Source organism: Chenopodium quinoa, unplaced genomic scaffold, assembly GCF_001683475.1.
Source record: "Chenopodium quinoa cultivar QQ74 unplaced genomic scaffold, ASM168347v1, whole genome shotgun sequence".
NCBI lineage: Eukaryota > Viridiplantae > Streptophyta > Magnoliopsida > Caryophyllales > Amaranthaceae > Chenopodium > Chenopodium quinoa.
Window position 1 is genome coordinate 8,704,543 of NW_018743331.1, and position 14,371 is coordinate 8,718,913.

The 14,371-nt window shown below is 33.0% G+C and overlaps 1 protein-coding gene across 1 annotated transcript; it reads left to right on the plus strand.

Annotated features, from left to right (window-relative positions):
- The first annotated feature begins 3,567 nt into the window (after positions 1-3,567).
- Positions 3,568-5,403, plus strand: LOC110737605 (glucan endo-1,3-beta-glucosidase-like). Its single transcript, XM_021917940.1, has 4 exons — positions 3,568-3,622; positions 4,156-4,184; positions 4,288-4,549; positions 5,221-5,403. The coding sequence occupies exons 1-4, from the start codon at positions 3,568-3,570 to the stop codon at positions 5,244-5,246; spliced, it is 372 nt and encodes a 123-aa protein (XP_021773632.1). The 3' UTR covers positions 5,247-5,403.
- The last annotated feature ends 8,968 nt before the right edge of the window (positions 5,404-14,371 follow it).

A 14,371-nucleotide genomic window follows, 5' to 3' on the forward strand; every position in this document is an offset into this window, starting at 1 on the left:
GGCAAAGAAGTGAAGGTAGAGGCAAATGTCACTTCTACCGAAGAAGGTAATGATGCGTTGATATGCTCATTGGAGAGCAAAGAAGAGTCTTGGGTATTAGACTCTGGAGCATCGTTCCATGCTACTTCTAATAAAAACTTTTTTGAGAAGTATGACCATAGAAACCTTGGACATGTATACCTTGGTGATGACCAACCTTGTGATATTGTTGGTCAAGGTAATGTCAAAATTAAGTTAAATGGGTCAGCTTGGGAGCTGAAGGATGTCAAACATGTTCCCGACCTAAGAAAGAACTTGATCTCAGTTGGGCAGTTGGCTCGTGAAGGTTACACTATAATCTTTCAAGGTGATAATTGGAAGATTTCAAAGGGAGCAATGATAGTTGCTCATGGTAAAAAGAATGGTACTCTCTATTTGACAGCTGGAGCGTGTTATTCGATTGCAGTTGCAACAGAGAATGAAAATTCCAAGTTATGGCACCAAAGACTTGGTCACATGAGTGAGAAAGGAATGAAGATCATGCATTCAATTGGAAAACTCCCTAGTCTAAAATCTGTGAATTTAGACATGTGTGAAGAATGCATACTTGGAAAACAGAAGAGGGTAAGCTTCCAGACATATGGAAGAACTCCAATGAAAGAAAAATTGGAGCTTGTTCATTCTGATGTGTGGGGACCAACAACCACCCGGTCTATAGGTGGAAAACAGTACTTTGTGACTTTTATTGATGATCACTCTAGGAAAGTATGGGTTTACTTTCTAAAATACAAGTCCGAAGTGTTTGAAGTTTTCAGGATATGGAAAGCTAGGGTTGAAAATGAAACAGGTCTGAAGATCAAAAGATTCAGGTCCGACAATGGCGGAGAATATGAGGACACCAAATTCAAGAAGTTTTGCTACGAGCATGGTATTAAGATGGAAAGAACTGTGCCAGGTACGCCTCAGCATAATGGCATAGCTGAGCGGATGAACCGAACATTGACAGAAAGAGCCAGAAGCATTCGTATATAGTCAGGTCTACCAAAACAATTCTGGGCAGAAGCAGTCAATACAGCAGCTTACTTGATCAATCGAGGACCATCAACCCTATTGGAGTACAAATTACCAGAGGAGGTATGGAGCGGCAAAGAGATCAAATTGTCGCACTTAAAGGTATTTGGTTGTGTAGCTTATGTGCACATTAGTGATCAAGGCAGAAATAAGCTTGATCCTAAATCAAAAGTTTGCACTTTTATCGGTTATGGCGAAGATGAGTTCGGATACCGCATTTGGGATGATGAAAGCAAAAAGATTATTCGTTCAAGAGATGTAATTTTCAATGAGAGAGTCATGTACAAAGATAGGCATAAAATTGAGAGTTATGAAACAAATCAAAAAGAATCTACATTCATTGATGAAGATTATGTCCCAGACAGTACGATGCAAGAGTACACTATCATAAGTACTCCGCAACAAGAAGAACATAGTGTACAGGGCAGTACATCTCAATCAAATGACATACAACAACCTTCTTGTCCAACTCCTACACTAAGAAGGAGTACTCGACCACATGTGCCTAATAAAAAATATATGAATTATTTGTTATTAACTGATGATGGGGAACCAGAAGATTATTATGAAGCATCCCAGACCAGAGATGCTAGCAAGTGGGGGCTTGCAATGAAAGATGAAATGCAATCCCTGATTTCAAACCAGACATGGGAACTAACTAAGTTACCCATAGGTAAGAAGGCCCTTCATAACAAATGGATATATCGAGCAAAAAAGAAGCACGATGATTCCAAGAGGTATAAGGCTCGACTAGTTGTCAAAGGTTTTCAACAGAAAGAGGGAGTTGATTATAATGAGATATTCGCTCCTGTTGTGAAACTCAATACCATTAGAACAGTGTTGAGTATTGTTGCAATTGAAGATCTTTATCTCGAGCAGTTAGATGTGAAGACTGCATTTCTTCATGGAGATCTTGATGAAGAAATATACATGCACCAGCCAGAAGGTTTTATAAAAAGTGGGAAAGAGCAGTTGGTATGCAAACTTAAGAAAAGTTTATACGGGCTAAAACAAGCCCCAAGACAATGGTACAAAAAGTTTGATAACTTCATGCACAAGGAAGATTTCCAGAAGTGCAACGCTGACCACTGTTGCTACTTCAAGAGATATCAATCCAGTTATATCATCCTATTACTTTATGTTGATGATATGTTAATAGCAGGTTCTGATATGAATGATATTATAAAGTTGAAGCATCAATTGTCATAGGAATTTGACATGAAGGACTTGGGTCCAGCAAAGAAGATTTTAGGAATGCAAATCACAAGAGATAAGCAGAGAGGCACTTTGCAGTTATCACAATCAGAGTACATCAAACGTGTTCTTCAGAGATTTAATATGGGTGATGCTAAGCCTGTTAGTACACCGTTGGCGAGTCATTTTCGTCTATCAAAGGATCAGTCCCCTCAGACAGATGAAGATAAAGAATATATGGCCAAGGTTCCTTATGCCTCGGCTATTGGAAGTTTGATGTATGCAATGGTTTGTACAAGACCAGATATTGGACATGCAGTGGGAGTTATAAGCAGGTTTATGTCCAATCCAGGAAAAGTCCATTGGGAAGCTGTTAAATGGATTTTGAGGTATTTACGAGGTACAATTAATAAGTGTTTGTACTTTGGTAAAGGTGAATTGAAAATACAAGGTTACGTTGATGCAGACTTTGGCGGTGAAGTCGATAATAGAAAGAGCACAACGGGTTATGTATTTACAGTTGGAAATACAGCCGTAAGTTGGATGTCCCAACTACAAAAGATTGTTGCTTTATCCACTACAGAAGCTGAGTATGTGGCAGTGACCGAAGCTAGTAAAGAGATGATATGGCTTCAAGGTTTGTTAGATGAGCTGGGGTTCAAACAAGTGAATAATATTTTGTATAGCGATAGTCAGAGTGCTATACATTTAGCAAAGAATTCGGCGTTTCACTCAAGAACAAAGCACATCGGTATTCGTTATCACTTTATCAGGTCTCTTCTAGAAGATGAAGTGTTAACTCTTAAAAAGATTCTTGGCAGTAAGAATCCAGCAGACATGTTAACGAAAACAGTGACGATTGACAAGTTGAAATTGTGCTCAACATCAATTGGTCTTAAAATGACAGAAGACTAGTTGAGGTTCTACTCCTTGGTGTGAAGACAGATTGAAATCAGTCTTCAAGTGGGAGATTGTTGGCAGATAATTAAGAAACATAAAGAAAAAAAATAAATGGTTATTAAATAACCATGCATTACCATTGAAAATTAAAGGTGTTTCCAAATATAGGGAAAAATAACTAATGGTAATAAATATTGCAGGCTAAATTTTAAATGGCTTAGGTTGTTTTAAGAAAACTATAAATTGAGCATTTCCTTCATTTGTATGTAATAATTTTCAAGAGAAAATCTGAGAGAAGAAAAATAACTCAGAGAAAAGAGGGGTTGTGTTTTTTGCACTTTGGTATAAATAGACATTTTGTTTATGTAATTTATTTCTTCCTCAAATTTGATTAAATAGAAAATTTGCATTATTTTCTTAACAATGGCAAAATTTACTTTCTCTCTCCTCTTTCTCATTCTGCTGTTCTCTGTTTCAGGTACATTTTTCCATCATTGTTTTCAGCAAATTTTTTTTTTTTAAATGGAGGCCAAATTTATTTTTATGAAAAATTTATAAAGATATTTCATTTTTTTTTTCCATTTTTCATATACTAGGCAATTTTTTTTTTCTTTTCTCTTTTTAGTTCGATTTATGAAACATATTTTCATATCTTGCTAGCTATATGGTGTGGTCAGATACTCGGTTGATTAGGGGTTACCCGTTCAGTGTTTTAGCGTGTGTCAATTTGTCGCACAATATGGCTGGTCACACAAAAAAAACGTTGAAAATTATTATACGAAGTTAACTTTTTGCTATGAATTGCTCAATAAGTTAATTTTCCTAATATTTATTTTTTTAATTTGGAGAAAATTTCAGAAAATTGTTATCCATTTTATAAATTTCCAGGGTTATAGGAGATTTTTTTAAACAGTTTATGATTTCAAATTGCTATAAATTTTGATGGACTATATTTTATAGATGTTGTGAAAATCTAAACTAATCAACCATTAATGTATTCTTGTTGACTAGGTCAAATGTTTGCAATGGCAAATATACAGGTAAAAAAAATATGTAAATAAATTCCTTACATTATACCATTTTTTTTTTTTATAGTTAACACAATTTTTATTTATTTTTTGGATTATTAATTATCTCTAATATTTTTGGTGCATTAAATTATTGAAACAGGAAACATGGTGTGTTGCAAAGCCATCATCAGATGATGCAACATTATTAGCAAACATAAACTATGCTTGCTCTCAAGTGGATTGCAGTGTTCTTCATCAAGGGTGTCCTTGTTTCTCTCCTGATAATCTAATAAATCATGCTTCCATTGCTATGAATCTTTATTATAGAGCTAAGGGTTGCCAGCAATTGAATTGTGACTTCAGGGGTTCTGGACTCATTGTCATCACTAATCCTAGTAAGTTCTTATTTCAATTTCCAAAGTCTTTGATTTAGTCATACAATTAAAATACGTAATTATTTTATTGTAAGATGTTAAAAAGTAATCGCTACAGTAAGATATGAACTACAGATGTTATACACTAACTTACGAGTTATTTAAATTATTCATAAAATATTTTGTTGATCATGTTTCAATATATTATTGATTATCTTTCCTTTTTGAGGTGGATTTGATTTGAAAATCTTTGGTAATTAAAATAATTTTAGTGAATTATTGGAGTTTGATGTATATGTGTCATCAATACTACATTTTTAAATACTATTCAACATAGATAACTACACTTGGCAAAACTGAACTATATCTGATTATGCGATTCGAAATTATTTTGTTTTCTAAGCCATTCCTAATGACTCGGCCCAATGCAACTCGACTTGACTTGATGTTTATTTATTATGATGATTATTTTATTTAGGAAAAGCAAAAAAATTATCCAAACTTGACACAAATTGAACGTGAAATTTACTATATATATACCGATGTGAATATCAATAGAAGGCTAAGCCAATTTGTCCAATTATTCTTAAGTTTAACAAGTCTTACTTTACTTGTATAAGGTTTTGGTTTAGCAAGTTTCCTCTCCATTTGGATATTTAGATTATGTTTATTCTAACCCTTTTTTTTTTCAGGTTATGGTAATTGTCTCTACCAATAGAAAGAAATTTCATATAATGTCGGACTTTAAAGGAGGAATATTTGTGGATTTTTGGTCAAATTTTGGTCCAGTATAAATTGATACTGTAATTTTTGTAACAAGGCGAGACCCTTTTTACTAGCTTCAGCCGAATATGAGTTAAATAATTAAACTTATCTCTACCATAAATACCATCAATTTTTGTAGTGTTTTTTTTAATTGAAGAATTACATATTAATTAAATGACATATGTATCAATTTAAAATGGATAAGAATATAAGATCAGTAACCGTTAAGATCAAGCGCTCACAAATTATTTATAACATATATATGATGATGCAAGACCCTCAATATCTCTCAATTTAATAACTCTAAACATGAATCTTCTCTCTTTGAGTTTAGACGTTTAGTAATCTCACTATTATGATAATTCTCTTGAACGACTCAATAAGTCTATAGTGTATATTCATTAGCTACAACTAGTGTTTTTTTTTTTTTTTTAATTTTTTTTAATTTTTTTTATAACCATAATCAATTAATCAAGTTTTTCATTTAACATAACACTACGATTGTGTTTAATGTACCACACCGTGTTAATGTTGTACTTCGTATGTTCTAGCTAGAGACTTGTTTCTAGCTTAGGGCCGGGCTCATTGGCAAATTAAGTCCTATAGTTATTTCAAGTTGAGCCATAATATGTGTCAAAAAAAAGTTGAGCCATAATAAACAAAAGATATCGTCATAGGATTAAATGATTGGTAAAGACTTAAGACATATACATACAAAAATAACTAGGGTCATACTCAAGCACTGCTCCAATTCCTTTTTTTTTTCTTTAGTATGCTTTTTTCAAAGGAAAAATTTATGAGAATAATCTCACCTTTGGGTCGTTCGTTTTTAATAATTCCACCTTTGAGATATTTTTTAATAATCCGACCTTTACCCCCGACACGTGGTGGTCTGTGATTGGTCAAAAATAAAAAAAAATAACAAAAAAACAAAAAAAAAATAATAATAATAAAAAAAAACAGCCAGCCACTAGGGAGCCAGCCCAATCACCAGCCCAGGCCAGCCCCCTGCAGCCGGTACCCGCTCCGACAGACGCGCCGGCGGCCGCCGGTCTCTCTCCCCTTCCCCTCCTTCCTCGACAACCCCATTTTTAAGCTTAAAGAAGACAACAATGGAGGAAACTCCATTGAAGCTCACGTATGGAGTTCATGGCATAATGGGAACTTACTCATTTCTTCACCAAAATGCATGAAATTTGTATCAAAATGCTCACAATCCAACGTATATTCATTTGGTGCAACGAATTAAGAGAGTAACTTAACCAAACAAAAATCCCCAAATTATTATTTTAGAGTTCTTCACGAAAATCAGAAAATTTGAGCATATAAAAAGGGCGATGGTGGGAGCTAAGGGGCGATGGTCGTGAGGGGAGAAAGAGAACGGTGGCGTCGCCGTTTTCCCCCACCCCTGAAAATTCCGTTTTCCTTGGTGGTTTTTGGGGTTTTGGCTGCGATTTCCTTGGTGGTTTTTGGGTTTTTGGCAGCGATTTTGGTGGTTGCGTGAGGAATGGGAGGGGGTTTTCGAGGAGGGGGGAAAACGGCGACGCCAAGGTTAGGGGAGACGCGGCATTCCGACGAGGGAGGGGCGGCGGGCTTGGCAGTGGTGGTGGAGGTTAGGGTGGACCAGTGGGGGAAGGGGAAGCTTGCTTGGTTTTCTGATTTTTTTTTTTTAATTTTGGACAAATCAAATTGTGACACGTGTAAATTAATTTTTTTAAAAAAAAAAATTACCTACTCAACCGGTTTCTGGTAAAATGGGACCATTAAAAAAGAATGGGAGGGTAAAGGTCGGATTATTAAAAAAATATCTCAAAGGTGGGATTATTAAAAACGAACGGCCCAAAGGTGGGATTATTTCCATGAATTTTTCCTTTTTCAAATTACAAAGAAGCCTTCCCAATTTTTGTTATTGTTTACATTTTATTTGTTTTAAAATAATTGACTAGTTGATTTACTTTGACAAATATAGTTGTTATGATTGTTTGAAAATTGAAACTATTTCTCATAAAACAATCAATAGGAGATTAATAATAATTGGGACTACAATATACTTATTGACTAATTGTATTGTTAATACTAATAATAACCCTTGAGATTTATTTTGGAGCGTTGGTTCCAGTTCTAGGTGATAAAATTAAGAACCTATTGCAAACAAGTTATGTTTTGTGTTCTCAAATTTTCAGAAATGTCAATACCGATTCAAATATTGAGTACTCAGAATCAAAAATTAAAACCATATAAATTGTTATATAAGCCCAAACTACAAATCAATCCAAGTTCACTTTGAAAGAAACTAGAATAACAATATCACAAATTCTTATATGTGGCTGGCCACATCGTGTGGCCAACTATAATGAGGGTTACTTCATTAGTGTTATAGGGGTTACTCGGTCAGTGTTACAGGGGTTACTTCTTCAGTATTATAGAGGTTATTTGGTCAGTATTACAGGGTTACTCAGTCAGTATTATAAAGGATTACTTTGTTCTTTTACAACCGGCCACACACAAGACGGACTGGTTTCAAATCTCATTTCCCATAACCGATTGCAACAAGTTTTGATTATGATTTTGAGAATTTTGACAGGGTACCATGTGTTACTCATCGCTAAGGGTGTTAACGAGCCGAGTCTGCTCGTGAACTACTCGAGACTCACCTCGGTCAAAGGTCGAGTGGACTCAACTCAAATTCGGATTCGGCTCGATACGTTAAGCCTAAACTATCCTTGGCTCGGCTCAAAATCTCGTGAACAGCTCGAGTTTTTTTTTTATATTATTTTTATTTTTTTTGGTAATACATCAAAATAAACTTTGTTTCATATTTTGGACTTAGGAACTAAAATTAATATTCAAAACTCTAGCTTGTGTTCTCGCTAAGTCGTTGAGTCTTGGAGATTTCGTTCATGTTTTTTTGTTTTATGGAGAAGAAGAACCAACAAAAGAAAGTAAAAGAAAATAGTCTCACATCGAAAAATAGCAGCAAATGATAGAATATAAGTGTTACAAAAAGCAAAATTTAATTGTCTTGAAACTATGGCTAAGGGCATCATTTGGGCCTCACTGATTTTGGGCTTAACAAGCCTTGATTGAGTCTCGAGCTAAGCTCAATTTTTCTAGTCTTGGCTTCGGCTTGGCTTGTTAATACCCCTACTCACCACTCTTATTCGGAATATAGTACTTCCTCCGTTCTTTTTTTATTGCATTATAGGGGTTTTGGAGGCAAAATTTGGTAGTGGGAAAAAGTAAGAGAGAGAAACGTAAAAATACAAAATTGTCCATGTAATGTAAAGATAAAATAAAAAATAAGTTTGAAAAAGTAAGGGTATGTTGGGTATATATATGCAGCGTGAACATAGATATTTTTTATCCTAAAATGGAAGTGATGCAATATTTGTGAAACTTCCCTAAAAGACAAATGATGCGATATTAAAAGAAAAGAGGAAGTATAATAAATTGTCAGTCTCACCCTTGAATTAACATTTAGTAAATATAATCATAGGCTACTTTCAATAAAGAAAAATCATACGAAATTGGCTGGAATTGTTTATGATATAATCTACTCATCAAATAATCAATAGGAGATTGGCAATAATTGAAATCACTATATACTTATTGACCATTTTGGTTATATTGTTTTGGATAATCTATTAACTATTACTAAAATAAAACGTTGCTGACGTCATCACTGTTCACATGTCACTCACATAATAAATATTTTCCTGCCTAAATGCAAGGATGATGTCATCTTTTTTTTTTTTCATCTACCATATTTAACAAGTTTGAAATTTGAATATTAGAAACTTCTACATTACAACTACAACATATCAATTTATATTTAAAAAATGAAACAATTGTAAATAGCACACTAATAAATAGACTCCTACATTGAAATATGTATTAGGCGACGTTGAACATGTATTATATCATAATTTTGATGAAAATCTAAAACTATAAAATTACAAATATTTTTGTACAAGGTGCATAATTCTTATTTATATTTATCCATTTTTTTTTAAAGTACAAATTATAAAAGTAGATTTTATATAAATCGTGCATCGCACAAGTCCTGACCTAGTCATCTTATATGAATCATAATTAAAAAAAATTGGCAATAATTTGGATTACTATCTACTAATTGACTAACTAAATAGCTAACCATAATCGTTTCAAAAAAAAAAATTAAATAAAGCTAATCTGTTATGAAATAAAAGGGATAGGAGAAAGTAGGGGAGAGAATAGATGGATATTTTTATTAATCAATGATGTAGGAGTATATATGTGTGTGTGTGTGTGTGTATGATACAATTAGGGTTTCCTTATAGAATAATAAACATAGTATATCTAGAATATCCTAGAATTATCATAAGCGTATAATGGACATCCACTAAATACATATATTATATAACACTCCCTCTTGGATGACCATTATCAAATAGTGTGCCTCGTTAAAACCTTACTAGGAAAAACCCGATGGGATAAAAACCTAGTGAAGGAAAAAGAGTGCAACACTTTCATAATATGCCTTGACATGCTGCCTCATTAAAAACCTTACCAGGAAAACCCAATGTGGGACAAAACCTTGGTTAAGGGAAAAAGAGTGCAGCGCGTATTTTCTCCCCCTGATGAATGCATAACTTGAGATCTTCCAATGTAATGATCCAATGCCTTAGTAACTTCACACTTGTACCTAACTATCATTACTTGATAGTTGATCTTCCCTGATCAAACTTGAATCTTCACTGTAAAGCATCTTCGTTTATCCATACTTGTGAGAACAATACCTATGTTGCGTTTACCACTATCTTATATGACATTTTTGTTTAAAGTTGCCTTACCATCAAAATTATGCCTACTTTTGGAGGTCGTAAAAGTAGCTATTGATAATCAAATATTGATAATAATTATGGCAACCCGTGATACCTTGATATCATTATCTAAGTTTATATGAATTAGTAATATATAACATAAGTAATTATTATATACTTTACTCATGGTTCTTCTGGACCATAAGAAGATGATTCTTACTATAATATATCTCATTACTATTCTTCTTTAGACATTTTGCATTTTATACGAGAGTTCTCCAATGTGTACAAAATCGATTAACTCTCACATGGTTAAACTTCAGGTTGATATCTCAATAACTTAGTCACCAATACTCTCCATGAGTTTGATAACAATATCAACATTGTCATTTTTTAGAATATAGAATTTGAAGGGCTAGATATTTGAATACGTTGTTGTAAGTTCTTCGGGAACTTTTCATGCATGCATGATACATAACATGTAATTGGATCGTCATCATATAAACTTTCATCACAATTATAAGCCCATCGGAGTATAAATTTCTTGTTGTAAGCCTTCATCATAATTATAAACTCATCATACCACCACTACAAAAAAATGTCCATATAGAAACGGAATTCTAGCGACGGAATTCAATCCATTTTTAAATTAGAGACGGAATTAAAAAAATCCGTCTCTAAATTAATTTAGAAACGGAATTAAAAAATCCGTTTCTAAATTAGAGACGGAATTAAAAAATCCGTCTCTAAATTAGAAACGGAATTGAAAATCCGTTTCTAAATTAGAAACGGATTTTTTTTTCGTTGCAAAATTAGAAACGGATTTTTTTCCGTTGCTAAATTTAAAGACGGATTTTTTTTTTCCGTTGCTAAATTAGAGACGTATTTTTTTTTCCGTTGCTAATATGAGCGACGAATTTTTAATTCCGTCTCTAAATTACTTTAGCGACGAATTATGTAAACTAAAATCCGTCTCTAAACTAGAGACGGATTTGAAAATCCGTTTCTAAACTAGAGACGGATTTTAAATTCTGTCTCTAATTTTTCTTTCACTTATTATCAATTATGTGCATAGAAGTAAACAAATAATATTTGGTATAGTTGGTAAGAGTTTCACTATGTGACTATGAGGTCACGGGTTCGATTCCTACCTATTGCGATTCTTGAGATTGGGGATTCAAGGAGCCTTACATGCAAAGCCGAGTCGGGTCGACCCGAGTGAGGTCGAACCGAATAACATCTACTTATAGACTCAAAATAATTTTTCCGTTGCTAAATTTAGAGACGGATTTTTTTTTTGCTTGCTAATACCAGCGACAGATAAAAATAATCCGTTGCTAAAACCAGCGACGGAAATAAAAATCTGTTGCTAAGTTCAGCAACGGAAAACAGATATAACGTCGCTAGTCTCATTTAGCGACAACAGTTTTACCAATGGAGTAATTCCGTTTCAAAATCTGTCGCTACCTATATTTAGCGACAGAAAAGTACAATCTAGCAACGGATTTGATCTGTTGCTAAATGTCTATTTTTTTTAGTGCACAAACATTCACATATAACACAATTGTTGTTGTATAGAACTATTACTAATGCATGCAATATGAGATGTAGAATTCATGATAACACATTAAACAAAATATATATGTAATGAGTAATGCATCAAACTACATCCTATACATACAATGAGTGATGCATAAATCTAAAACTCAAACATGCACATAAATTAAAGACTCAAAATGCAAACACTATATAGTGTGGATTTCATAAATCCATTTTCTAATTGGACTACTAGTCCATGATAAAGTTTTGATCATTAGCATTCATATTTCATTGGACTTCTTGTCCATGATAAGCTTTTGATTTATAATCTTAGTTTCATGTCGACATCAAAATGGACATATATTTGTATACCTTATGCACAAGTCCATTCCTTCTGCATATGCATATTATATATCGGTTCCATCATATTCCGGTATCATATAATTCCTCAAGGTACAATTTTAATTTGCATGCTATTTTACCAATGATATCTGAATACGTTTCTCATTGGTACCATCATAACTTTTCTTACATCATAGGCTATCTATTGTAATAATTCAGATATCTATACCACTTTTGGGGTATTTCATACACTATGGTATTTATATACGATTACAATATTAAAAGTGTTAACTGCACTATCTTGCCACATATCATATCTTTATTTTGGAACCGATCATACAACCCACACTTCAGGTGTAGTGATTTAAGTATAATTGGCAAGATTTTATCTCAATGTATACACATAATATGACCAAAATGTATCTTCAACGCTATGCAACATGAGTCATAACTGAATACGAATCAAATCATAAATGTGCAACATATCTTGATAATATATAGACAAAAGTTGGCATATAACTTTTCAAACTACCATTATAGGGATCATCAAATTCTTTTCGATTTCCAACTTTTGCCGATTCTTTTCCCCCTAAGTTGGTAAAGCATCTCATTTATAGGGGCGTCTAATTCTATACCAACTTAGTATATAAATTTGCATTAAAATTCATTTCATTGCGAGGATCACAATCAAAATTTATCTCTCAGAAGATTTGTATTAAACAACATTTATCTCTTCTGGAGAAGAATTTCAATGAAGAATCATTTCTTCATTAACTTTACATTGCATGTGTATTTATTATTACAATTTCCATAATATGTTCTTTTCTGGAGATCAATGTCAATGGGGAGACATGTGTTGTGAAGTTGTACATTTTTCCTTCTTCTCCTCTTTCTAATGTGCTGACATATAATAGCCCCAATAAAAAGAATTGTCCGGTATACAAGCGTAAATCACTTGCTTGTAATTCTACTAGGTGGTGATCTTCTGGATCTTTGAAGACTTAAATAGTGTATTTGGTGAGCTTCTGGTCACCTAATACTTGATAATAATACATAAGTTATTTTGGTAAACTCCTGGTCACCTACTACTATTTCGTATATATAAAAATCAAAACCTATTAACTCTTGAAATTTTCATCAACACAAAATTATTATAGCTCAATCTCAATGTTATGTCTTGCCATTTAATTCATTTCATATATCTAACATTGAGAGAGTGTCAGCACATTATCAAATGAAACTTCAGGTTTTCATAACGGGTATTTATTGAACCCGGAGGCCTAATTTAATTATCACATCCAATCGTTTATCTAAATTTAAATTCTGGTCATTTTTCCAACACTAGTGATAACTTAAATTTACTTTATGCATGACCATGACTATGATGTGATATTAGAACACCAACATGTGTTTCTTTATATAATTGGCAAGACAAGCAACTAATATAATACTTGATCCAATATGAACTTATACTCTGCTAGAGCTTTGGCTATAATCTTGATACATGCTAAGCTTGTTAGACATCCTATACTCTGCTGGAGTATTCTATATAATCATGGTACATATCCATTTTACTAAACATAATCTCTTTAAGAGATCTATCAGAATGCATCACTTCCTCAAATTTGCGATAATCAATAATTGCTCTTTTTCAGTTTAAAGATTCTTATCTCTGGAACCTATTGGGCTTGGCTACCACGCTTCAGGCGTGCTTTAGGTTCATTAGCAACTAATATTGTCCTTTTGGGACATCAATTTTAATTGGGGCATTTACAGTTGGTATATAACCAATATATCTATTCATATCCATCTTCGATCTAGACGGTGTCGTTCTAAATATTAAATAATTTTGTGGTCGTCCCTATTAAATAAAACATTGATACTTAAGCTAATATATGTACCAAACTGACCATCAATGTATCTTATTATTATTCATGTGCAAGGATTACATAAAATAATGAAATAATTACTATCTCCCCCTAATCCTTGTATATGGGGTTATGGAATTAATCCAACAACCTTTAAAATCCCTTGCACCGTTTAATTCATAAATTCTTTTGGCAATAACATGTATCAAGAAAAGTAAAATTATTTTTATATAAAACTCTTAGTTGTTCCTCAGCTCTAGCCAAATTATATTAATCTTTATATCACAAATTCTTAAAACTATGAACATAAATAATACATTACTCAAGTAAGTTACTCACAATGTCATGTTTAATATCTTGAACTCATAACACTTATTCTTGCTCATATAGATATTCTTATGAACTCTTCCATATATAATATATAGTTAAGGAAATATCACGTAAGAATATATGTTATTCTTTCAACTACACAAATTCTTATTCATTCAATTCTCACCGTGAGTTCTATATCTAGATAGAATACTATT

What these genes read in the sequence shown, in the direction of transcription:
- LOC110737605 (XM_021917940.1), top strand. Translation starts at nt 3,568, where the DNA reads ATGGCAAAATTTACTTTCTCTCTCCTCTTTCTCATTCTGCTGTTCTCT. An exon ending in TTGCAATGGCAAATATACAG is followed by an intron (nt 4,185 to 4,287) that starts GTAAAAAAAATA and finishes TATCTCTAATAT; the next exon opens with TTTTGGTGCATTAAATTATT. An exon ending in CATTGTCATCACTAATCCTA is followed by an intron (nt 4,550 to 5,220) that starts GTAAGTTCTTAT and finishes TTTTTTTTTCAG; the next exon opens with GTTATGGTAATTGTCTCTAC.